Below are 27,175 nucleotides of genomic sequence, written 5' to 3'. Positions count from 1 at the left end.
CGCTCCCATTACAGTAGGATCAATAAATTAAAACAATAGAAACCAACACAATCCACATGTAAACAAGAGTCCATGCCTGTGAAAAGACCACAAACATGTATTGCATGTAACCCATATTGCACAGATTTACATCAAAGAAAGTCTGAAATAAGAGAAAAAGATAAAAATATTAGAATATAAGAATAAAAAATCTAAAGATATAGGAACACCACGATGCTATTATGATGTGGGCACAAACACATGTTTTAAACGGTTTAGTTTGCATTTGGGGACTCTGTATCTTCTGCCAGATGGTAAAAGTTCACATTCAGTGTGGAGGATGTGAGATGGGTCTGACAGAACTCTCTGGGCCTGCCTGAGAACAGACTGCTTATATATTGACTGCAGGGAGAGGTTTTCAGTCCTCCCCACAACCTTCATGGTAGTCTGCACCAGGTGAGCCAGCCTAGATTTTGTTTGAACAGACAGACCATCGTACTGTTTTACACTTCTAGCTTCTCCAAACAGTGATGAGATGAGCCAGTGTGAAGTTGATCGGATGCCTTGTTGCTGTGCAAGTACAACAGACATATAGATATTTATATCTCCATGATTACAGATAGAAAGAGATCTCTTTGTTTATAACAGAATAAACACATCTGAGCACATTTATTTATGCTATCAAGGATAAACCTATAGAAACCCACTAATATCTGACGTGCTATAGTTTTACAAATTCCCTGCTGTGTAGGTTCTGCATGTTTTGTGTTTGGAGAAGTAAGCAAAGCAATAAGTATCCAGTGGTAGTGGTGGAGTTGTAGCTGGGCACATAGTGTCTCAGGGCTTCTTTAGTACAGTTTCACCAATATGGAACCAATTTGCTGTCTTTTTGCCACATGCAAATGAAATGAAACAGGTGTTTACTGCAGAGAGCAAAGAAGTGCTGCTGTTTACAGATGAAGAAAGCTAAATCTTTACCTATAAAACACCTTTTCAAACAGAATTTGCTACATTTTGAAAATAATATACATGAGTTACGGCCCCCTTTATCAATGTCTGCCACTCTTTGGCCTGGAGACAAAGGACAGAGGCATAATGTACACATTCTAAAAGCCTTTGAGAACAAATTGTGATGTGGAGTTTAAACACACTATTGTTCCACTGATAATTCAAACGATAATAAATAACTGATAACTGTTCAGCTGTACACCTCCTTTAAAAGAATCATTCTTAATCTTTAACCTAATCCTAACTCTGGACCTGAAATGACCTGTTGTGTTCGTACATACATTCGTGTCTCAGCAGATACTGTACAGAGATGTTGTTCATCGAAGTTGAGACACCAAAGTTAATCATTGTTTTTCAAATATCGTGAACTTTTTGTAACCTATTATTCATGTTTATAATGTTGCATGATTAATCACTCATTTACTGTAGGGGGTTGATTGAGTGTCTAACTTGTGCCTTCAGTTATAATAATTGATCACAGACAATGTGAGAGTTTATTCTCAGACACTGCTAGGTATGTAGACAAGACACAATACGTTTCTTCTCTTTGCATGAATGATTTCTTCAAAACCTGCATTGCTGCATGATCAGAATATGTTTTTTTCATAAAACTTGCAGGGTTGCTAAAATGACTGACAACAGCAGAGGGAAGACTGCGATCAGGATATCTGTGCTCAATTGGAGATGCCTGAATATTTACAACTCTGCCTGTTGTTGGGGCTCATGTCATTCTGTCTGTTTTAAAGGTTAGATATCATGGCGAGGGCTCTGTCACCCTCCTATGTGATATGTTACAGTTTAAGTTTGTTTAAGTGTGTTATATTTAATGTGATGCCATATCAGTCAAGCTTCAGTTAAAACCCTCAAGTTTCTCGTAAAGCCAGAAACTATGACGTGTCTTCAAAGGACGAGGGCTGGCTTCGTTGACATTAAAACACTGTATGGGCTCTTGAGACAACTGGTTGGTCAAAGAGGACATATAATCAGAACTTGAGAAAAAGAGCAAAAACTTTGCTCTAAGAACAATGAAAGTGAATGTCCTGTGGTGCCCAGTGATGAGGCTTTGCTTACGCAGCTGTAATGTATGTATGCACCTGCAGATGGCAGTGTGCTGCTGATATTCCTGTGCTTAGTCTCTGAAAGGGTAATGCGCTGCTGCTTTTAACTGTCTGGTTTTACAATATAATACATACTGTGGCAAAATGCAGTAGAAGCTTGATTTCAGTGTTGTTTGGTTTGGTAAACATTCTTCATGTTTGAATGACTGCTGTAACAATGCAGTAGGTTTCCTTGCTACCATAGCTCTTCATGTACACTGTTCTCACTAATTCAGTTAGTCAAAATGTTTTCATACAGGATGAACCAAATCATTCCATTGAGAGACTGAGGCCTGGAGTTTGTCTTTGAGCTACTCACTCAGGAGATGTTTTTATACACATTTATGCACATAGCGTAGTGTGTGTACATGAATGACAAAGACACAGAGGAAAGGCGAGCCAGAGTGTGTGTAAGCATGTGACGAGGTTCCTCTCCCATCAGAACTGAATCGGGGACAAGTGATCCTAAGTAGAGCACCATCCCCCTGTGGAGATCCAGCAGCCTTTGAGCTGGTTTGCCTGAGCAAAGCATCACTGAGCCTTTTGTCGACGTACCGCGCGATTGTTGTCCACCACTTTTGTCCTCCACTGCCCAGGCTAAAGATGCTGAAACCCACCGACTCCCCCGAGCTGATGTACTATCTGAACTGTCTGTACAGGGAACCCAGGAAGGTTGTGCTCCACAAAGGCTCCACAGGCCTGGGTTTCAACATTGTGGGCGGTGAAGACGGCGAGGGCATCTTTGTATCCTTCATCCTGGCAGGTGGGCCTGCTGACCTGAGCGGAGAACTTAGGAGAGGCGACCAGATCTTATCGGTGAGTACACAGAGCCAACTCAGCCTGATAGACAGTGTGAGAGGATATAAGTAATGAATCATTTATTTACAAGTCACCATCCTGATATGGAGGTTGTCTTGTCTTGAAAATGTGTTTATTAGCCTTAAATGACAAATACAAGCTGGTCACATTCAAATAAACAATCTGTTACATGATAAAAATATTATAATAACACAGTGATCACTGAAAGACCTAGACTAATCGCCCAAGGGCTGGGCAGCTTGGCTTCAACAAAGTCCCCTCATTACAAGTGCAGATCCTTTTAAAATGGTCGACTCTTGTGAAACCTGTGCGTTCCCAGCATATTTATAGAGAGTGTAATAGTCCTACTGGCCTAGATTAATTCTCAGGGCTTCAGGGCTTAATTGTCCTGCAGCCTTTAACCAATATTACCACAGAGATGTGTAGCATGTCCGTTGTAGTTACTGGAAAGTTTGTGTTACTGGTCGTGTTAGACGGTATAGTTCTCAGCCCCGGAAGTTGCACGATATTCCTGGTTTTCAGAGACATTCCTATTGTGTCACTATAGTGCTTTGTGCTCTTTTCACCCTATCGTCCAAACATTCAGAGGTTGTTGGCCTGTGACATAATTAAATAAAAATAGAACCAACACTTACTTTTCATGGTCATGTAGAATGAATTAGTCTCCAATCATCACGACTGTAAAGGGTATCAGCGAATTCTTCATGGATGTTGGACGTTGCAACAGACTGTTTCTCTCTGCAATGTTAACTTACCACCACACATTATTTGAAATGAAATGTGTAACTGAGTCCATATTCCACTGAAAGTCTGAGAGGCAAGAGAGAAAAAAATGTGATCTATTTTTAGTGGAAAAGAGTTTTTCCTCCTGCAACTTGACAGCAAGTGAACCAAAAAGTTTTTGCAGTTATTTTCTCCATACACTAAAATATGCTAATACTAAGAAAGACATAACATGAATGTTTATAGCCAGCTTGTGTTTGGAGGGCATGGCCGTTCTCAGGGCTTTTGCAAGATATTCAACAACATCCTTTGAAATGTTTTCAATATTGACTTTGAAATTAGTCACTTGTTAGTTATTTGATTACAGTTAGTTTTACTCTAAGTTTAGTTTCAGGTTTTCTGAAGGAAGTACTTGCTTGGCAGTGTGATCACTCAGATTGTATTGTAACAGTATAAACTGCAGAATGATGTTGAAATATGTATCTAAGTGTCAAAGTGTTTCAACTAAAAGTGCTTGTTTTTTGCCACTGACAGACTTCGATTGTTATGTTGTGTTATAAGTGTCTAACAACATAATGTATTGGATCCCTACAGACATAGACCTAGATCCTTTTTGACCAGAAACAGCCGTTACATCATTCTCTTCAAAGCCACCAGACTACAAATACAGTCATTTTACGTCACAGAAAACAACAGTTGCTACCACTGACTTGATTTTTGGTACTTCAGCCAGCTTCTCCAAACAGGGTTGTGCTCTATTCCTAAACATTGTTATTTTCAAAGCCACCAGACTCGTCTGATAAACCTCACAGAACAGGAGCTGCTTGTCTGCCACTGTCTTGATTGGTTAGCTCTTTGTATCAATGTGTTGTGTTAAACACAGTTAAACAATAACCCAAACTAACTAACAATTAAAGACAGCTGTAGACCAGGAACTTGTGACTGTGGTCTGTAAAGGTAAAATTACTATTTTTGTCAATGGAGTCTGGTGCTTCTGAAAGGAAGCAATCTAAAAAAGAAACACCTTACTCCACCAAAAAGGTCTATCTATATCCTTTCTGTTATTCTGGAATCTGTCTTTCTGAGCCTGTTAGTGGTCGTTCTTTGATCAGGCACATTTGATCACAGCGTTTATGTTGCAGCTATTACAGCCAGGGCTGGTGGCTGAAGGAATCTGCTTGAGCAAGTCACAAACTGTCATTTAACTCCAAAACATGTAAAAATAAATAAATAGACAAAACATATCAGGTTTCTTAAACATGTCAGCATCTTCCTTTTGGTAAATCAATGGCTGTACACTTGGGATTGTTGGGTCCAGTATTCAGGAGTGGCATATGACACAAATAAATACAAAAACCTACTGGGATGACTAAAAGAGCTCAGAGTTTGGCAGTAGCTGGGAGGAAATGATTGTTCTGCCTCATTATAGTTGATTTTAACAGTTTGCCTCCTACATTAATACCTCACTGTGCAAAAGATTACACTGTCTCCTTTCATTGTAGTGTACTGTATCGAATAGCCTGCATAAAATCAACATGACACTGTCTAGCTGATAATTCACGTCCAATCAGAACGTCAGTCTACTTTGATGAAAACAGTGGCCTGGTTATGAACTCAAACAACAACTTCTATCTTTCTCCACTTATCGACCATACACTCTCCTGTCATCGCCAACACTATGATCAAACCTGGGTGGCTCTTTGACCTGTTGCTAATGTTCAGCTTTACACTAACGGACAGCACAGAGAATATCAGAGGTAAAAGTGTCAAACGCTTGTTCTTTGAGTGAAGCAACACATGAACAGAGACATCCTTAGATTACAGTTTAAAAATATGATCCATATTTCAACAAAATTACTCTTTACAGGGTTAAATAAATATCAAATTACATTTTAAAATGAAATAAACATGTCCTTCCATTAGATGGGTACCGTTTGTTTACTGAAATTCCACAAAAGGTAAATGTATGAATCTCTCTTGTTGTTCAAACAGGTTAATGGCATTGACCTTCGAGGAGCCACACATGAACAAGCAGCAGCAGCACTGAAAGGAGCTGGACAGGTGGTCACCATCTTTGCCCAGTACAGACCAGAAGGTGAGTCAACACAAGCTCAGGAACATCGTGGTCTAAGTCAACCCTGTGGGCCTGACATTTAAACATCCCCAAAGTTCCTTCGGTCACTTGTTACACATAATGCAAGGATTTCACTTTGACTGTTTGAGGTTTGAGTGAGGTCAGATTTGACCTTCAGAAGAAGCCTTCAGTGACCCCCAGCTTTGTTTAAATACATGCTTTACATTATGTTTCATCTATTTCCATTTTACAACATAAATAGAAAAGCATAGAGATTAAGCAATATAGATAAGAAATGAAATAATAAGTGAAAATATGAGCATCAATTAATGGCTACCAAGATATTGAACAGATAACGGACGGACGAACGGACAGACGGACTGACAGACAGACAGACAGACAGACAGACGCATCGTAGAGATCAGGCAGGTTGTGCGGATCAAGTAGCTGAGGTTGCTGGCCTGTACTGCGAATTATCAGCCTCAGAAACTAGGTCCAGCCATGCCAGTTAGTTCAGCGGGATGTCAGGTTAGATGCAGGAGTAACCACCTTGGTCAAGTGAATTGTCTCACATGGCTTCTCATTTCCCACCACCATCATCTCAGTTAAAAAGTAGAATCTATAATAACCTTTACCCTGCTCCATATAAAGTGTAGTCTTTGCTGAACCTATCTCATCCTAAAGCTTTTCAAAGCTTGAGAACAAAAAATGATAAAAAGCTTTCTCATAAAGTTCCTGAAAGGATTTTAGAAAATTATGTTATGGTATAATCTGATTCTATTCTAAAACGGGTTTGTGGTGTCTTTGTTCTGTAGCATCAGCATGTAAATTGCTGGGCATGTTAATGCTAATTGTAATTTGCCAAAGACTGTCTGCCAACCATCTGTAAGTTAACATGTAATGGATGAGACAGCTCTGACTGCCAGCATGTCTACTCTGATTAACGTCAACAGAAGCAGTTTACTCTAGGGCTGCAGAGACAGTGACTCATGGTCAGAGACCTCGTACTGTCTCAGAGGAGGCAACCTCACAAACTGTGCAGACAATTATACTGAAAGGAATGACCAAGGTTTCTTTATATATTCTTGACTTGAGCCCAAACTGTTGACAACTGCCTCAAGAAAATAATGTCATTGTCCTTTTGCTTCTGCTACTCCAACATCACATATATTAAAACGATCCTGCACGCTGGGTTCAATTTTACAGTTCAGGAGCTCAGACTGACTTTGTTCCTGCTCATAGTAGACTCTTCAGTGCTGTCTGTGGTGAAGTTATTTTACCAGACACCAAGTTTAATGTGAAGCCCTGTGTAATCAGGAGTCTCTGTTTAGGGATGACAATGAAACCTGTTCAATCAAATTCTCCCATCTGATTATCCAACTCATCAGGTATTTTTCAGGGGGGGAATTCTAGTATTTTTGAACAGGGGCCCTGTTTCTACATACTTTTTATGTACTTTTTAATGATGGCAACAATGGGTACAGACAGTTTTGGAATTCCTCCAGTAGGTTGCTTGAGTTGCAAAATGGGCTGTAATGGCTACAGCAAAGTACATCAACTAAAAGTGCTTGTTTTTGCTCCTGAAAGGATCAGACTGTCATGCTAAGTGTCTGACAGCATTACTGAGAAGGATCCCTACAGAAGGGAGCTTTTAGTTATGGTAAGTTCCTTGTTTTACCAGAAATAGCTCTTAGTTACATTGCTCTTTTCAAAACCCACAAGCTCCACTGACAAACAGTTCCTACTCTAAAGCTGCTCTGACTGTGTTATTGTGTTGTGTTTGCTTTTTGCTAACCATTTACAACACCAAAGTCACACAGCAATACAAACCAGCGTTCATGTTCTGCATGGTTAAATACAGCTTTTGTCAAGGAGTCAGGTGGGTCTGAACAATGTAAAGGTGTCTGTTTAAAATAGAGAATCTTACCATAACAGAAGTCTCTAGTGATCATCTCTAAGACACTTTTAATAACAAACTAAACTGGTCAGTGGCAAAAACAAGCACTTAAAGTGGACATATTTAGATTAGGCACATTTGCCCTGATAGATTGAGGTCATAACAGCTGTCTATTTTTGTACCTGATAGTCATTTAGACCTTAAAATATGTTCAGATTGGGCCACGTTTGAAAAATACCATAATTTCCCTTTTATGCCGACAATCTGGGCTCTTGGGACTAACGAATGCTTTCTCTTCTTACCCATCAGAACTTGCTCTATGTTCCCCAAGACGGTCCCACTCTCCTGCACCAGGTTTGTGCCATTGGCACCCTTGGCTGCTCTGATGTTTAGTATCATTCACCAGAGCTCACCTAAGTGAGAGTCGCTTAGTGAATGTGATCACAGACAGTCTATTCACTCTTTTTGACCCGCCGAAGCACACCTGATACTTTCCTTTCCAAAACAGTTTGACACTCACTCCTCCACAGCACATGCACGGTTTGAACCCTCCTGATTTGTCCTTTTGTTCCTGTGCTTGTGACCATTCAAACAGTGTGCACACTTCTTCCCCTTTTTAAGTCTCAGTCTAATTGCCTTATAGCGGATTTATTTGTGTCATTACACTGCTTCTGTTTAATGTTCACTTTAGATAGATAACAGTAAAAACCCTCTGATGAAGTCTAGAGATTAACTAGGACACAGTCGAATATTGTATACTAACATTGTTGTGAGCCCAAAAATATACGTATTTCACTCAACCACAATATATTTGACTGTTGGCAAAGATGAAAGCTATACTGTAGGCATGGCTTCGTAGCACCAGAGATTAATGTTTGCTGTGTCTTTGTTAGGTGGTCTCATAGGTGCACTTGTATGTGGGGCCAGTGGGTTTTCTGTAAAATAAGCCTGACAGGTGATAATAGCTTAGTTTCCCTCATTGTTTAAAGGAGACTAATACCCTTTCCCACCTAAATTAGCGCGTTGACACAGGTTTTTCAGTCCCGGGAAGACCCGCTTATAGATGTCGATTGTCTCTTTTCCCATTGCCAGTGAAGTATACTCCTGTTGGTCTCTTTTCTGCTGCGTCACCGTCTGACATCACAAACGTGCCGGAGACAGGGTTAGTAAACAGTGAAGATGTTACGGTGGTTAGGTCTTTATTGTATTTATTACTCATTCAGTCTGTATATCAAACTCGGCGCCGACAAATTTGGAACGATGTTAGAGCTTGGAAGGAGACGGGCGGAGTTTGTAGCTGAGATGACAAGGACGTGCAGAAGTTACCAATGAAGCATAGCATCGCGTCGGAAAGGGGGCGGAGATTAGCGGGTCGACACAGGTTTGTTCCCATCAATGCCGATTGGAGCCTTTCACACTAAGCAAAAAAGCCGGGAATAGTGGGTTATTTGACCAGTGGGAAAGCGGCATCATTCTAAGAGTTGCTTGTCTGGTCTTGTGGGGTCATATTGCTTTAGTTAGCCAGATTACAGAGGACGTGGGACTTGCTAGTTACAGTGAAATTTCCATGCCAGGAACTACAGCATACTACTCTGGAGCCAGTAGATGGTCCATGCAAGAAATCCTTGACGAGGTTAGCTTGAGCCAAGTCTGACCTAGCTGACAGCTCATCAAACTGGAAAATTGTCAGCCTCAAGTAGCTTGAAGGGACAGAACAGTTAGTCCGGATTCAGTTCCTGAAAAAATGCCATGAAATGATATGAGCTGTGCACAGCTCCACATGATGTTGCAGTTTGGATTCATAACATCAGTATGGACCAAAGCAAATAAACACACAAATAATCTGCTGTTAAACTAATGCTTTTGGTTTGAACACAGCTTTGAGAGTTTGTTTATGTGTGAAGGTGACGCTCAAGTGACTCCCAAAAAACACCTAAAGAGCAATGGCCATCTGTTCAGAGATTATAAAAGCTCTTAGCTCCAGATTTATGATAAAACGAAACAGGTAGAGGAGTTCTCTCATAAAGACAAAACATAATAAACCAGCTCTAGTTTAACAGCAGTCACCCTGTTAGGTGCATCTCTGCCCTTGTCTCCGCCCCTGTGCTGCGTACGAGCAGTCACAGGAGAGAGAGAGGTGTTTCCCTTTCTCTATTTAGTGCTGCACTCGGCACGGTCACAGAATTGGACTGTGTGATGAGAAGAGCAAAAGAGGAACACAGTTTATAAAAGAGATGACAGCAGAAGATATTACATCAAAGTGAACATGCAGAAAGGTATGTGAGACCCAATTTTAGAGTAAGAAGACAAGATATGTAACTAATGTAGACATTTCTGTTTTAACAAGTAGACATCTTTATGGATAATTATTTAGTGTGAGAGGGGATCTCCTCGTTTCACTTTGTTTGCTCACATGTGAAGTCTCAGCCTTGTGTTTGACTTTGTAGCAAAACTCTTTGGATGATGGAGAAGTATCAGCATTTGAGAAAAGCATGTACAGGTTTGATGCAAGTTTGGCAGCTATAGACGCAGTTATTTATGGAAAACATGCTTAAACTGAACAAATACAATTACAAACATATTTAGTATTGTTAGCTGTATTTACAGTAAATCTCTTCTCTCTTCTTGCCTTGATTTCCAGGCTGCAGGTTGTGCAGTCAGTTGTGCCAAGACAGACCATGTCATGTTGATCTTCTTTAAGTGACAGATTAGCCAGCCATGCCTCAAGTTATCAGCTCTGTCATCCTAATAGTAACTGCACTGTCAGGAGAAGCATACTTGTCAACAGAGTGATGGGTTTTTACATCCTGACATCCTCATCCTGAATGCCAAAAGCGTTTCAGTTCATGTCACTGCCTGAAAATCCTGCTGGGTAATACTCGGTGCATCACTGCAAACAAAAGAAATAAATGATTTGTCGGTTATAGTATTATTTGTGCTCTGTGAATACAGCTACACAAAGGATAACCTCCAAAATATGAAGATACATGATTTCCGTTAGTGGTTAATGTGCTTGCATGACAGAAAATATTAAAACAAATCAATGTCAAAAAAGTGCATACAGTTTGGTATGTATTGCTAGGTGATTTTGAGACATGAGATCTGGATGCAGACAGTAGTAAATACTGTGACGCCTGTGTCCACCTCTCACTAAATAGTAAATGAATATGCTGGCATTGCCGAGTCGTATCTAAGAGTCATGCTATTTACTGGAGTAGTGAACTACATTTTCATTGCATAAAGAACCTAAAGGGACGGTAATTGTTGTGTAAGGATTATCGCTTGTGAAAAAGTTATGTATGCTCACTATGAAAATGATTCACAACACCACATTTTGAGTGCTAGAAAACATCCTCTCTTAACCACCATGTCCTTTGATTTTACGTCGAATAATCAAAAGTTCAAATAGATTCTTGTCCAAAAACAGGCGAAGGTTTAAGTAGCATGATTGTGTTAAACTCCTCTTCCTGAGCATGTACTGGGATCCTGAATGCAGACCTGGCTGTCAGTCTATATCCATTCTAATCCTGTCTTGCAGAGTACGGGCGTTTTGAGGCCAAAATCCATGACCTGCGGGAACAGATGATGAACCACAGTATGAGCTCTGGGTCTGGATCCCTGCGAACTAATCAAAAGAGATCACTCTATGTGAGGTTGGTCTTTTTTTGGATTTCACCCTAGTTTTGGCTGTTCAAGTTAAGTTCAGAGAATTCACAAAATAAAAAGCAGCCCATTTCATGCCCCAAATTCCTTCCATGTGATGTCTGCACTGATTTATTCTAGGCACCACCGCAAAATGATGACAATCCAGCTTTTAGATGATCAATGCAAGGCATGCAGACCAATTTCATGTAGAGATTAAACGCACACACACACACACACACACACACACACACACACACACATACGTTACTGTAAAACCAGATTGCTTATTATTGTACCTCCCATGGACCAACAGTAACTGCTATCTCTGAGCAGGTAATACTTTGCTTTTAGTTTCTATCTACCACTTTAGAAAAGACGTCACATAGAGGAACAATAGTGAAAAAAGTTTCGTGCACCGCATATCTGATCCTGATAATCCTGATATCTTCCACTGAATAGGGCACTGTTTGACTACGAGAGATCAAAAGACAGCGGCCTCCCCAGCCAAGGGCTCAGCTTCAGGTATGGGGACATCCTCCACGTCATCAATGCCTCGGATGACGAGTGGTGGCAGGCCCGCCGTGTCACCCCACATGGGGACAGTGAGGAAATGGGTGTCATCCCCAGCAAGAGAAGGTGAGCAGGAGATTTAGACAGTTTTTTCTGCCCAGTCCTTTTGTAAATTCACACCTTAGAGTACAACTGTTTTAGTTCAGCCTTGTGTCAGAGTTATTAATTTCATCTCTTTGGTGTATGACTGAGAATGACTCTTTTCTTGGCAGGGTTGAAAGGAAAGAGCGTGCGCGTCTCAAGACGGTGAAATTTAATGCCAAGCCTGGGTCGTTTGATTCTAAAGGGGTAAGTGATTGTACAAGAGCTGCAAAGTGGAAATATTTTTACCATATTGATTTGATGAGTCTTGTATCGCTCAGATAGAACTTTGAACTTCCAGAAATTAACAGAACAATGTAAAACACACCTTTAATGTAACAACTGCCAAAAATGTAATAATTTATTCAGTTTTTGGTTTTTTGGTTTCAGATTTGGTTACATTATTGGCCATTGTTTACATGATTTGGTTACATTATTGGCCATAGTTTACATGATTTGGTTACATTATTGGCCATAGTTTACATGATTTGGTTACATTATTGGCCATTGTTTACATGATACGATTACATTATTAGCCATTGTTTACATAATACATTTACATTATTGGCCCCTAAATGCAAAATGTAATTTAAGCACTAAAAAGGCCAGTTTCCCTTTTCTTATGTAATGTATGCTGGTTCATGACATGTTAATATCTATAGAGAGTAAGCTGTAGGCGAGGGATAAGATCTTTAAAATCAGAAGCATTCTGGGTTTCCATTTGTTCTCTAAGTAGTTTAAACTAATCACATTTCAGTGAGCTTTGGCTGTAGGCAGACAACTGTCCTTGTGGAGATCAAAAGAGGCTGATAGTGATCTATCTTTTTTATAATCTGCATAAGAGATATCTGTATATGTATGTAAGAAGAAGTCTGGGCCCTGATAACCGTTACCAGTTACCAGAATATCAGTGTGCTACAACAGGGGTCCGTTTCAGAAAGCGGGTTTAGTGAAAACCCCGAGTTTGTTAACCCTGAAATGAGGGAAACCTCGGGTTTGCCGTTTCAGAAGGAGAGGTAACTTTAACTCTGAGTTGGTTACTATGGTAACTGTGTCTGTGAACCTAACCTGGTCGCAAGCAGGTTTTCTTCAGGAAACTCAGAGTTTCGCTCTGTCTCCTCCCTCTACAATATAAACCCCTCATTACTTCCTTATTCATTCAGCCAGTCTCACGCGTGTTTGAGCGGTTACAAATTTAAAAAAAAATGTTGCGTCTCTGTGCTGCTCTGACCCCTTTGCAAAAGTCTTTTATAATTATGATAAAAAAATCAAAAGACAAATCTGTGTTAAAGTCATCATTTTTAGATGTTCCACCACCACTGCAGAGAGCACTCAAATAAGACGCCGTAAGTTATTGGAATTATTTTTCTTTTTTAAAAATAACACATTCAGTTTAATCTACATACATTATAATGTATGTGAAGTCAGCATCATGTTAGGGATAAAGCTAATGCACATTAAAACAGCCACTGAATGATATTGAATCTGTTTAATATTTAAAATATGATTGAAGTGAGGTATTTTATTTTTAACTGCTTCCATGTACATTTTTCTCCCGCTGGATTGCTCCTAAATTAATATACATTTTAGCTTCCGGTCGTGATTAAGTATAAAATAAACAGACCAGTTCAAACTTGCGCATTTACTCGAGCAGCAGTTTCTTCCCACACCGCTTCTCTCTCTTTTGCAGCTGCAGCCGTGTTACTTTATTTTTCTAAAAACATGCTCGTATTCGCTGAACGTCCGCATGAGGATTTCGAGCTCCACTCGTATGACGTAGGAGGACCTCTTTTTGTGTACCGTTGCCATGGTGAATCGTGGTATCGGGGCTCCATTAATGCTGGCTTTTTATAGTCAGCGTGCACGCACTTAACTCCGGCTGAACCTACTCAGAGTTGATTGAACTAACTCGGATCAGCTGTACTGAAACCAAAAAGCCAGCGAATTTTAACTCAGAGTAAGTCAAACCACAGTCCAGGGTTAGACTCAGGGTTTGTTGAACCTCCTTTCTGAAATGGACCCCAGAAGCCCAGAAATGTAGTCTGTCTCCTGGTAAAGTGATTCAGACCAGTATTGCCCTGTTACCTCTGGGGTATTGGAACAAAAATACCCCGTTACCCCTAAAAGCATCTTTCCCATAGGCCACCATTCTAAAATCTGTGAAGCTATAGACAAAACAGCCCAAACTGCAAAAATTGTTCAATTATGACTCTTTCTTTGAAGAATGTTTGATCATTGATATTTTATATAAAAGTTTCCTTGAGCTGAGAAAGCGATAAAAAATGTATGAAGTCTATTAGCCAAACGAGATCCTGCAGCAGCAGAAACACTACTGCACATTAAATGAGCTGCATTATTAGATGTAAACCCTAAAGCGGACAGAAAAGGTGCCATCTTAAGGGTCTAGCATCCAGGTGTAACTTTAACAAACAGAGTTTTAATCAACTTAAGGGGAGATTTTTGTAGTTTGAATGACTCTCCACAAAGAGACCTCAAAGCTGAAGCTGTACAAATGTTACACATCAGCTGCAGCCTTTCAAACGATGATACAGACAGCGTATTCATCATATGAAGTCTCATCCTTTGAGTTTCCTCTTTTCTTTCCAGCACTGCATGTGTTTTGTGTGTGCTTAGTTGTAACAATCTCTTTTATGACTAACTCCCAGTTATGTAACTTCTCTCATAGCAGGATCTCAGTAACTCCTTTTTTCATCTTGCTTTTTACTTTGAATGCCACTGATGCAACTGTGGCACATCAAGAAGTTCTGCCACCTACTGCATTATAACTCTAGATGGATGAGATGTAGACGTGTGTTTTAGCTGTTACACTTCTTTTTAATTGGCCTAATTATGTCAAAGTTTTAATAAGTCAAAATAATAAAGCAGTGTCTCAACATGTCAGAGGTCAGTTTATCTGGATAGTCTTTAAATTTAAATAAAAAAGGAAACAAGTTTTTCCCAAAAGTATCAACCCACAGTGGTATTTACTGTGCTGCTCACTCTTAATGAATGAGCTTTAATAAAGAGACTAAACACAAGAAGGCAAATTAATGTAAACATAATTAAATTATATATATATAATTTAATTACATTTAATTTTTACTGAAAGAACTTCTTGATGTCCCACTTTCCGCAAGCAGTTGTGTTGTCTGCATGACCGTGACAGATATACCTGTTTGCCCCATGCTTTTTCTCCCTTCACAGTCATTCAATGACAAACGTAAAAAGAATTTCATCTTTACAAGAAAATTCCCATTCTACAAGAACAAAGAGGGTGAGCAGGATGGCAGTGATTCAGATCGTAAGTAAAGTCACAGACACACTTGTTTTCATGCAGAGAGTCAGAGTAGGGCACATGTACTGACGGGGCATTTACAGGTGGTGTCAGAGGCCTCTCCTGCCTCCTCTGATGGTTCTTTTTCTTTTTGCTGGATCCCAGTCAGAGAGATTCTGGCTCAGATGCTGATCAGTCAGCAGCACAGAAGCCAAGTCAATGCTGTTGGTTTTCCTGTGATATGTCCCCATATGGTGATATTGTGTGACCCAGTTTTCCTTCAGAGATCATTTAGGTTCAATCTCAACCAGCCTACTGCTTATCAGGTTGAATGTGGCTCCCCCTGCTGGCTGGTCAGTAGCTGGACTGAGTTTGATGTGTGGGCCCACAGCTCTCTCCTTTCACTGCCGCAAACCTTTTGCTTATGTTGCGGCTGTCGTCCTTTCTCTCTCTCTTCTGTTATGGCTCTCTGTGGTTGACCAATAGGACATCCTGGGCATAGGTGATGATGGGTATGGGACAAAGACGTTCAGTAAGTTGGTCGACAAATGATTCCTAATCTCTGTTTAACCTCCACCCCCGCTCTCACAACAACAACCTCCAACCAACCAACTGCATGCTGCATTTGTTGCTTGTCAGTTTGCAGTGTGTGTATGAGGGGTGAAGCAGGTTGACTGAAGTTGAGGAGGGCCTTCGGTTTGTTTCATTCATTCACATGGTAAAATGTGACACTTGTCGAGTCAAAGTCATGAATCACAAGAGGTGGCATGATATCTTAGAAATGTTCTTTTCTAGAAGTTATGAGGCAGAAAAGTCATTTAAGGATTTCTTACACAATCCCTGTTTTTAAATATTTGACTGCAAACAGGATTGATCTGTTGACGATAATTGTAGTCATCAGAAGTGGATGAGATTTTTTGTTTCATTTAATTATATGAATTAATAGGCTTATAAGAAGCACATTCAACTTGTCTTGTATTCCAACTTTATGTAGTCTGATGTCACCAGTAACGAGTGATACATTGTATAAGTTAATGTGTGTAAGGACGGCATTGTCACACACATTTTTGTCTGTGTGTGTGTGTAGAAGCAGAGGCACTGCAGGCCACCTGCAGAGTTTTTATACTCTGCTTTAATGTGTTTAATTCTCGTGGACTGGAGCCTCCTATATTCAGACTGGCATGCTTAACAGAACTGAAAAAGTTTGTATAATTGCATCCCTTACTGACACCTTTCTGCTGACAGATACTTTAATGCATGTTTGCATGACATGGCATAAAGAACTAATGTGTTTTCGTCTTTGCTTATGAGCATGTCAGTTTGAAGGACACCTTTGGATCTCGTACCAATTCCACCTGTTTAATCTCATGTTGTCGTGTGTAGTTTACTGTTGGAGTTATTTTATTAATCAGGAATACAGGAATATTCAGCACCTGGTAATTGATTTAAAGGGGAATTCTGGTATTTTTTACACTATATGCCCTATTTTTTCCCATCATTTTTGGGTGTTAATTTGTGCTAATAGGTACAAAAAGTTGTGGAACTGTGAACCAGCACTAAAGCAAAGCTATGAGGAAATGCTCCAAATTGATTGTTGCTCTGATTTATTGTTTGATCCTTTCTTTCAACCAGAAACAGCTGTCATATCACACTGACAAAAACATCAGAGGACTTACTTTGAGTAAATCCTTTGCCCTGAGTGATGTGGCAGCCATAACAGCACATCTCAGAGCTGTTTACATGTCAAAATATGTACACATTTGGTCCAGTTTTACAAATACCTGAATCCCCTTTATGTTTAAAATGACTTTAGATCCAAGAGCTCTGACCTGTTAATACTTTAGGGTTCTTTATCATCCTGTATTTTCTACATGTCTTACAAGTATGGACCTTATTTCAGCATTTTTCATTGAAATCTTTAGAAATATGCTGAAACACTTACATGATTATTTGAGCAGAAAAATCCAAATCATTTGCTTAATGTTAAAGTTACAGAGACATAAGACTACTAAGAACACAATTATATTCAGTGTGACCTTGTTTGTGCATATATAAATGCATAAATGAAGTTTCAGGCCATATTGTATCAATTTCCCGAGCTCCAGAATTCAGTAGATTTTGAAGAGAAATGATAGAATGGGAGATATGACACTCCTCAAAGAAGCTTAAAAGCTAATGAAATGTGGTTACATTTGAAATGTGACAGTTTACCACATGATTTATTTATGTAGCATGAGCTGTATTTATGCATTTTGATGTCACCGTGGCCAGAGAAATCAACATGTAAACATCAGTTATTTGTCCAAATAACTGAATGATATTTTTCACTGTTTGCCTCACCAGGAAGTCAAGATGATGTGATTATCTCATATGAACCTGTGATGCGGCAAGAAAGTAAGTCTTCACTTTCCACTAAGAGTGTCGTCAAGCTCACCATGTGAATACATGTGAATGAGAGCACATTAACCCTCAAACTTTAATCTAATATTTGAAATCATTAGGGTCATTGGGGAAATTTAATAAAACACAATTTATTCTCACAACAACCTTTACATGTGAGTATTTTATATGAGACTATGTTAAGATGAGATTTTAGCGTGTGCGCTTGCAATTAACATAATTATTGATGAATGTTTACTGCCCTGCACACTACACATGAAACCTCCATATGATCAATGTTGCTGAAGTAGTTGTAAGAAAGGCAGTCAGTCTTTTTTCCCCTTCCAGTTGATTATGCCAGGCCCGTCATCATTCTGGGACCCATGAAGGACCGAATCAATGATGATCTGATTTCAGAGTATCCAGACAAGTTTGGCTCTTGTGTGCCACGTAAGTAATCAATGGAAACAGAGCAGGAATTAATGTTGAATTGTTCATGCACAACAGTGACACAGGTTGTACTCATGCCTCATTGTCTGTGTTTAACTGATACGCAGTGCAGTAGCTGGTAAACACATGTATGACAATGACCATATTCACTGTGGAGTCCACTTCACTGCAAACCAACATCACCCTTTCACAGAGGAGGAGGTTACTATACTTAAGTAGATTTTTCAGGTATCTGTACTTTACTTGAGTATTTAGTTTTCTGACAACCTTTAACTCCTACTCCCTACATTTGAACACAAACATCTGTACTTTCGACTCCTTACATTCTCAAAACAGGCTAGTTACTTTAGTTTTAATGCATGTGAGGGGAATTATCGGTTAATCTTATTTTGGTCTCTGCACACTGCCTGCCCAACATCAAGACTGATGTCAAAGCTGTAAAAAATGATCCGGGTGCTCATTTGGGACCTCAGTTCGGTTCAGTCTTTATTCTTCTGTCTGAAATTTGGCTTGCAAAACTATCCTAGTGTGCCAAGGACTTTTTTTTGTTTTGCCCTGTTATCAAAAGAGGTATCATTTATTGCTGAAGTTCAAAATTCTGGTGTTACAATTCTAGAACAAAGTTAATGTTCATTATTGGCAGGATACAATATTAGTATTATTGTGAGGTTTAGTTAGCTTTGCACAGAAGTGGTCGGTAAAATATCCTTCAGAGGAATACTTTTTACTTTTGTACTTAAGTACATTTCAGAGCCTGTACTTTCTTACTTTTACTTGAGTAAAGGAGTTGAATCAGTACTTCTACTTTTACCAAAGTATTTTTTTACTCAAGTTTCTGTACTTCTACTTAAGTATAGAATGTGTGTACTTTTGCCACCTCTGCCCTTCCATCCCAGTCATGTTCACTAATCCCTGACGTTGTTCAGTTCAGTGTCTATTTTTTGATAGAAAGCTGCCCCTGAAACTCAATGTAATGTTGCCATGGTGATATAACTGGAAGGAGCATTATCAGCTATGGTTGCTGTTTGTGTTTCTGTATATGTGACCCCTGCACTGATATGTTACACTGTTTTGACTGATCACCTCACTTCACTGTGCGCTCTGCAATGTGTTCTTCATCACTCAAAGCAGTTTTATTTTGCATGTTTTGATTTACCCATCTCTTTTATTTCAATTTACTTTTGAAACCATATAAAGCTGCCAACAGTTCAGGGCGAGAAGGTAAGTCTGCGGATAAGCTGAGTCGTTGTTTAGAAAGGTGAACTTGTGTTGTGTTATGGACCCTAGTTTGTTAACTGTTGAAACTGACTAAATACACATCCTGCGTTTTGTAGAAGCATTCATCAGTCGTCCTCTTTTCTTCAAAGATATCGAGTGAAATTTGTTTACAGATTTTCCAGCACTAATTGTACGCTAATAATGTGCAACTGAGAATTCCTTATTTGTCAGTTCTGTCAGAATGATACGGTTGCTGTAACACATAACACCATCCTACTCACTCCATGTAATGTCTAATTGATAAAATAACAAGGTTCATAAGAGTTTGTCAATGAAAAAAAACATGTAATGTTATGTTTCCTTATGTGCTCTTTTGTAAAAATGTCATGACAAGCACTTAAAATGTGAGTGGATATCTTTAAAGGCAGTTATTCTAAAGACCGACAGGATGCTTTCCTTAATACATAAATGTAAAAGTGACACCATGTTGTTTGTAATGAGAAAAAAAAACAGGATTTATTGGTGTTACTTTGTGAAACAGCTGCAACGACAACATCACCCAGTTATCTCACCTGTGGTCTCGTCTGTTTGTAGTTAGAACCATGTAGTTAGAACCATAGTTATAAAAGGCATCTAACTAATTCGACAATACACAGTGTTTATATTTAGCACCTTTAAGAACATTGCTGTGTTTTAAAGCATTCAGCGAGATGTTCAGTTAAAATAGAAGAGGACATGCAGGAAGTGTCTGCTGATGTGGTTATTTCTGAGTTTTAAAGAGCTCACTGTCCTCCTTGCACTGAAGATACCACTCGGCCCAAGAGGGACTATGAGGTGGACGGGCGAGACTACCACTTTGTGAATTCCAGAGAGCAGATGGAGAGGGACATCCAAGAGCACAAGTTCATTGAGGCGGGACAGTACAACGAAAATCTGTATGGAACAAGTGTCCAGTCAGTGAAATATGTGGCAGAAAGGGTGAGACTCTGAACTTGTTTATTATAACTGCATGTTCTCTGCACCACATAAAAGATGTACAAATGTAAAGTTCAAGATGTGTTCAGACCGAACGTGAAGCAAATTTTTTCCTTGTGATGCAAGTGCATTCACAGTGAACGCAAAAACTCATCAGAAACATAAAGACATGTAAGTTTCATTTTCTTTACTCGAGCAAGAATGTGACCTTGTGCTGCGAAAGCCAATCAGCATTAAGAATCTCCTGGCATTCTGAGATGGCTCTAGAAGGTGGTCAATACAACCTCCTTTTAAAAATGAAACATTAAATGCTATTTACCTGGATTGTCTTGTGGTCAGACCTGACGAAGCTTAAAGTCAGTCGCTCTGCATTATGAAGAAGTCACACAGGCATCCTTTGGAATCTTTTAGTACAATTTGGGTGCACAGGGCTGTAGTAAGCCAGATTCCAGCTGAAGCGGGACTCGCCTGGAGGCTGATGGACAGGCACTCTGCAGCCGCAACAGAAATCTGTTTGTCAACACAAGAAATCCTGGTACCCAGCCCAGGTGTTCCTGACATAGCTGACAGGGAATCAAACTGGGCACTAGTTAACAGGAAAAAGCTCCTAGAGCAGGCAGTGAAATTCTCAGAGCTGCATGCGACTTGGTATGATGTTATGAACCCAGGCCCTCCAGGGTTTGGTTTTTCTGATATATGTAGAGAGGCGATGTTGGTTGTGTTTAACCCACACAAATAAACCAGAATTATAACGTGGTCAATCTCCTGCCACTAATACAAGGCAAAAATGTGCTTCACTTTATGTCTGCTTATGACCTGTACATTGTGCAGTTCAGGTTTATCAACTATGCTGGGGAGGGTTTCTGTACTAAAGGAAATAAAATATGTAACATCTCTTTCTCTGACTGTGCCCTCGTGTCTCACCGGTGTCAGGGTAAGCATTGCATTCTGGATGTGTCTGGAAATGCCATCAAACGACTACAAGTAGCACAACTTTATCCCATCGCCATCTTCATCAAACCTAAGTCTATTGATTCATTAATGTGAGTATTCGTTTTGTTTTTGCAAACCACTCATATAATTTATCTTTAAAAATACTTCCTTTTGTAACACTACAATCTTCCACTTGCCCGTATGTACACGTACATTTTGTTTTATATTAGTAAAGGACTTATCAGAATTTGCTAACAATTTACTTTAAGTCCTAAACAGAAAATGAATGATGATATATTAAAACATAATTTAAAGTATCATAGAAGAAGTTTTGAATTATTGACCAATACTGTACTTTGATGATAGTTTTAAAATGTCCTTATACCTGCTTATAACTACATTATCTAACTACTTTATAGCATGCATTAAACAGGTATTAACACTCACAATAGATTGTATTTTTTCCACAGTTGAAATAGAAACCATGTGTTTATGTGTGCAGGGACATGAATAAGAGACTGACAGAGGATCAAGCCAAGAAGACATTTGACAGGGCGATGAAGCTCGAGCAGGAGTTTGGTGAATTCTTCACAGGTATGATGTTAACAAACGCACCAGTAGAGACGGAAAAAGACTTTTGTTGAGGTCAGAACCTTTTTTAAAACACTGCTTAGTTCAGATCCAACACAATCTTTGTGTAACACACAATAACACAAAGAAAATAACTGATCAGTGCAACAACTCCTCTGTTCTACTCGGTAAAATGATTTTTTGTCTTTAAAGGAGCTTCATAACTGCTGTTTCTGGTAACAATATAAGCCTGTCAGTGGTAAAACACAACTTCATTGACACTTACCAGTCGAAATGAAATATAGAATTTATCCTCAAATTGGAATCATGGGGGGCCAATGAGGCTTCCTAAATGAAAGGGTGCATGTGTGACTGTATTCAATTCAATATGATGATCCACATTACATAAAGCCTTCCCTTTGCTTTGCAGCCCTGGTTCAAGGAGACACCTTAGAGGACATTTATAACTACTGCAAACAGGTCATAGAGGAACATTCAGGACCCTATATCTGGATCCCCTCAAAGGAGAAACTATAATAACTCATCAACCTGGAAGGGAGTCTGGACTGCTAGAAACTAGTAATAAGTTGTAACATATGGTAACTGTAAGGCGGTGAATAGTCCTCATTAATAATTATTGTGAATATGTTTTACTCCTTTTTTTGTCTTTTGTTTGGTTATTGCTTCATTTTTCACTCAACATGAATGTTCCTGAATGTAAACCACAATGTGTTGGAGAGTTTTAGGTCTGAAGCAGGAACTGTATATGTTGCTGATTTAAGCAGAAAGGAAAATGAAGTAAAAACAACATTTTTGGGGTATGTGTCTACACTGAAGGTTGCAGATAAAGAGCAGATTTCTCTGCCTTACTAAAGGAAAGTATATTCTCCAACTCCAGCGGCCTCCCCCTCCCTTCACATTGCAGCAGCGAGCAAATAACCTCATACAGTTTATTGTTTTGTCTCATCTGTGCATCCCCAAACACGGCTTTATTTTGTGTTTGTTTACATCTTCCTTTCTTCATTCAATTACTGTAATTATTTCTCTGACAATGTGTGAGGAAAATGTGTTATTCACTTGTAACATTTTTTATGTTTTTTTATTTAAGTAGACAATGCTCATTCGTCTCTTGCATTGACAATGATAAGTAAAGGGAGAAAGCTGCTATCGGCACCAGAGATGTAACATTATATTTTGCTACTTAAATTGCTCGAGGACACTAAAGCACAGAATTATTTATAACTGAAAATATAACTTTGATTAAAAGGTCATTTAAGGAGCATATTGTGTTTGAGTAATGTAGTATGTTGTGGCTAAGATGGATGGGTTATGGCTAAGTGATGTTAAAGGGGGCACTTGATGTTCTCTGTATTTTGTAGACCTGGAGTGGAGAGGGCGGTCAAAGTGATGATTAAATTTAATACTGAAACACAACTTTTGTTTTTTGAAACTTAAAGCAAGACAATGAAGAATAAGAATAAAGATACTTTATAAAAAATATATGAAAGATTACCCAAAAACAGAGAAGGCAGTTAATTATTGGATATTAATTTTCTGCAGCAACATTAAAGAGTCACTTGGGATTTTAAACAAAAAGAGGTGATTTTTTTTCACCTTTACTTTGAAGAGATACTGAGTCAGATGGCTAGTTCTCCTCCCGCTGTGAACGGTTTGATAAGCATGAATTGAATTGTAGCTTAGAAAGACCAAACACAGTCTGACTCTGTGTTTCCCCCTCCATCTGTAACACTACACAAAATCCACAGTTCAGTGTGAGCACACACACACACACACACACACACACACACACACACACACACACACACGATGACACTTATTACTGCTGTAATACTAAAATAAACACGTTTGTTTTTGTTCCTGCACGGTCCACATCTGTAGTGGCTACCTGACCACTGTGAAAGAAGGACTCACTGTTCAGTCTGTTTTTAACACATTCAGTGATGCCTTTATTAATCACGTGTTGGAAGTGTTTCTGCAGACACACCTGACTTCAGCTTAACAATGTGTGCACAAAGTTTGACTCTAATTACTGTCCAGGTAGCTGTATCCCACAGGGAAAACATAATACTAAAGACCACGGCCCGCCTGATTAGCATGCTACAGCTGATAAACAACAATAGGTGCACTGCATAACTTTCCAGGGAGAGCTCATGCTTTACAGTTTTAGTTGCAGGTGTACAAGAGGATCCTAAGAACCTGAACATCACTATATCTGAATCTGATTAGGAGGGGACCTCTAAAAGTCCAGTAAGCTCTGGAGGAATGAGCGCCTGAATCAAGCTATCCTCAAATTGTTAGCTATAAAAAATAAAGCCACTAAAAGCCACTATCGGCACAGTGAACAGTAATAGGCCTTGTCAACATGTACACAGGTCTTTTTTCCAGACAGATATTTGTACTCTGTTTTTAAAAAATGATGTCCACACTTCTTTCCACCGTTATTCCAAAGGCTCAAAGAAGCATACAGAGCCAGAAGTACATGTGAACACGCTTAACAAGCCTAGAAAATACACACAAATCTCCAATTATTTATTTAATTACAGTTAAGTTGTAATTAGCACTACTAACACAAGATAAACAAACAGACTGCAGAGTCATGCACAAACTGCTGTAATGACTTTACTGACTCCCAAAGGCTCTTTTTTTTCTCCATACAAGACAACACTGAAAATTTCTTCACCTTTGATGTAGTTTTCAGGAACCTAAAACACAGTTTGCATGTAGATGAAAGACCAAAACTAATAGAAAAAGCATTGTCAATAAATAAGAAGCCTTATTAAGTCAGTGGTGTGGCTGTCTCAATCATCAATAGGACTTTCAGGTGGCCTATCTATGAGCCTCTATTATTCAATAGAAATGTGTTCTTATAGCTACAATGACAGCTGACCCTTATCATGAGACAAATGCAAGCTCTTATGAGATATGTGTGACAGAACAACTCTCTCTGCTCCAAAGTTAGATGTGGTTTAAAACCTTTAGCAAACATCTTCGTTAGGTCGAACACCTGACAGGACAGGACCATCCTGAATCAGCTACAGAGAGCCAGGACGACCTAGAGGTAGATTAGCCCTGATGTCCTGAGCGGATGCTTAACTGACCCAGCATGATACAGTGTATCCACTATATATATATATAGTTTACTCACCAGTAGCCTTGTATGAAAGGGCATACAAAGTAGAACCTCTCCTTGTCAAAAATAATAAGTAATCTGTTATGTACTTTACGCACTTGGAATGACTAATGCATTTAACAGTGTGATAACCTCCCTGTCCTGTTTAATTGCAATGCCATTATTTGTTAGATTCCCATGACGATAATTAGTGAGTGACATGTACTGTAGTAGTCCTGCTGTTTTATTTAGTCAGCATGTGTCACCCAACATGTTATAAAGTTAATATAGTATTTACATTAAAAGCAGGTATGTTTCTATCAATGGAACATTTCAAAAGTGCACTTATTCATTGTTTTTGCTAACAAAAATAGGCACTGTATGACAACATTAATGAAAAGAATTTAAAAGCAATAGAAGTGAAATCCAGTGTTGTGTAATGCCCATTTCAGATCAATGATTTGCAATGCAACAAAACAGATTTAGAATGTTGCAGAGAAAATTGCAGCGGTGTGAACTGGTTAGTTGCAGAGGGTCTGAAGTCGTTGCGTGGAGTTGCAGAAGATTTGACTTTTCAAATCTCCAAATGCAGTTTTAGAACTGAATGATGTAGTTATTTCACGTCAGCCAATCAGGAAACAGCATAAACTGGCGTAGGCACCCTGTCTCTGGCACTGCAGTAGCCAAAGATGGCTCCAGATCCTCTCTTTCCAAACTCTCTGTCTTCAACGTTTATTAATCAATGTTACAGCTAACATTGTGAGCATTTCACTGTCATCCATTCCTTTTTATAACGATAACAGAAATCCAGCTAGATAATTCATGTTACTTAGGTTATATAGTATTAACTAATGTTATAGTAACGCAGAAGTAGTTGGGTATGTCAGTGCGTCGTTGCTATGGAGACGGTCAGCTGTATTGCGTTGCGTTGCTTTGATGTGAACGGCCCAGTTTTAATATGTTTAGGATCAGATATCAAGGGATTCTTTTGGCAGTTGCATCCAGTCTTGTTGCGAATTATTGATCTGAACTGGACTTAAGAAGGCACAGTGACACCTGAGAGGTTTGACCTGTTTGTATGGATTATACACTGCACCTGTAGTAGCAGAGAGAGCCCCCAAAACACAAACACAGTATGTACTTTGAGGATTAAAATTATGTTTCTGTGAACAGATAGTATCATGCTTCTCTTGTCCCTTTTCTTAAACTGGTTGAGATTTGTGGCTGACGTGTGGATCAACACCGGCCATTATTGTTTGCATTTTCAATGACATATTGGTCACCACTTGCCTTAACAGAGTAGGTTTACTGTATATTACAAATTCAAGCATGCAAATGTACTTTTCCGTTGAGAACAGAGGACTTTATTTCAACTTTCTTAATACCTGGTCTTAAATGAAAAAAGGTGTAATCATATTAAAGGTGGATGTCATCATCAGGCTGTTGTGACAAGACTAAAGAGATATTTGTGTGAGTGTATATTTAAAATGAGCATTTCTCCGTCCACAATGAGCGCAGCTTTAAAGTCGTCATTGATGAGACAGCTCAGTGTTTGGACCCTTGTAATTGGCCAGCAATATGATGAGATGTAAAAGGAAATAGAACTTTATATATTGGCTTGATACTAAAGCTAAATCTAATAAAGTCATTAGAAACATTGTAACACACCATATTTTATAGGTCAATGGGGATTTGTGTGGAAATGTAAAGGGTGTCTGACTATGCATGATGCAACAGTCTTATGTTTCCTGTGGATGTGCAATATTCCACACAGCTGAAGCTTTGGGGAACCTGCTGTGTTTGAGGACATGATCCAATCATTCAAATTGTGTCTATTTTCAAGTTAAATAAAAACACTGTTGTAAGAGCTGGTGTCCACGCAATATATTTTGGTTAAACATTTACAATGTTCGCTTCTTAAAAGTTTTAATAGTAAACCCAAATGTACAACATCTGATTTTACTGACCCCACAGGAATATTTATTCAACCAAACGTAGATCTTTCAACTTCATTTGGCTCAATATTCCAAGTTATTATCCCTTGATATTCTGTTGGCAGCGTCTGCATCTGTCGAAGCACATGGACCATAACGGTGAGTCCTTCAGTGATGGTGGAGGATAATGACTCATATGGACTCTTTTAAATGAATAAATACAAATATGAATAGGAATAAATAAAAGAATAGGTGAATAAAAAAAAGATGTGGAAACAAAGAAAAATAAATATTTTTCTAGGACAGTCCTGTGACTCCGCTCAGCAGCTCATTAGTTGCTGAATACACAGTTCACCAGCAGGAAGTTTCCTCCACACCACAGACAAAGATTCAATCTCAGTGGAACAAACTTCATGATG

General features: G+C 39.1%; 1 protein-coding gene across 15 annotated transcripts in view; it reads left to right on the top strand.

The window, feature by feature from the left end:
- dlg2 (discs, large homolog 2 (Drosophila)) overlaps positions 1 to 23,126 on the top strand; it is a 163,351-nt gene extending 140,225 nt beyond the window's left edge. For 12 of the 15 annotated variants that reach the window (XM_069675111.1, XM_069675184.1, XM_069675218.1 and 9 more), the window contains 12 exons: positions 2,744 to 2,900; positions 5,619 to 5,721; positions 11,136 to 11,250; positions 11,702 to 11,878; positions 12,025 to 12,100; positions 15,098 to 15,194; positions 17,511 to 17,561; positions 17,895 to 17,996; positions 20,020 to 20,192; positions 21,123 to 21,232; positions 21,625 to 21,716; positions 22,123 to 23,126. In XM_069675111.1, coding sequence (XP_069531212.1) covers positions 2,744 to 2,900; positions 5,619 to 5,721; positions 11,136 to 11,250; positions 11,702 to 11,878; positions 12,025 to 12,100; positions 15,098 to 15,194; positions 17,511 to 17,561; positions 17,895 to 17,996; positions 20,020 to 20,192; positions 21,123 to 21,232; positions 21,625 to 21,716; positions 22,123 to 22,229 — 1,360 coding nt within the window. In that variant the 3' untranslated portion in view covers positions 22,230 to 23,126. Of the gene's footprint in view, positions 1 to 2,743; positions 2,901 to 5,618; positions 5,722 to 11,135; positions 11,251 to 11,701; positions 11,879 to 12,024; positions 12,101 to 15,097; positions 15,195 to 15,653; positions 15,700 to 17,510; positions 17,562 to 17,894; positions 17,997 to 20,019; positions 20,193 to 21,122; positions 21,233 to 21,624; positions 21,717 to 22,122 lie in introns of those variants that run through there. The other 3 variants (XM_069675209.1, XM_069675134.1, XM_069675192.1) reach the window with 2 other exon arrangements.
- The last annotated feature ends 4,049 nt before the right edge of the window (positions 23,127 to 27,175 follow it).

The sequence above is a fragment of the Semicossyphus pulcher genome, unplaced genomic scaffold (assembly GCF_022749685.1).
Source record: "Semicossyphus pulcher isolate SPU_LCO1_2020_fin unplaced genomic scaffold, fSemPul1.0.p SCAF_10, whole genome shotgun sequence".
In the NCBI taxonomy this organism is placed as follows: Eukaryota; Metazoa; Chordata; class Actinopteri; order Labriformes; family Labridae; genus Semicossyphus; species Semicossyphus pulcher.
The sequence above is the reverse complement of the archived record's forward strand: the minus strand, read 5'-3'. Positions and strand labels throughout refer to the sequence as shown.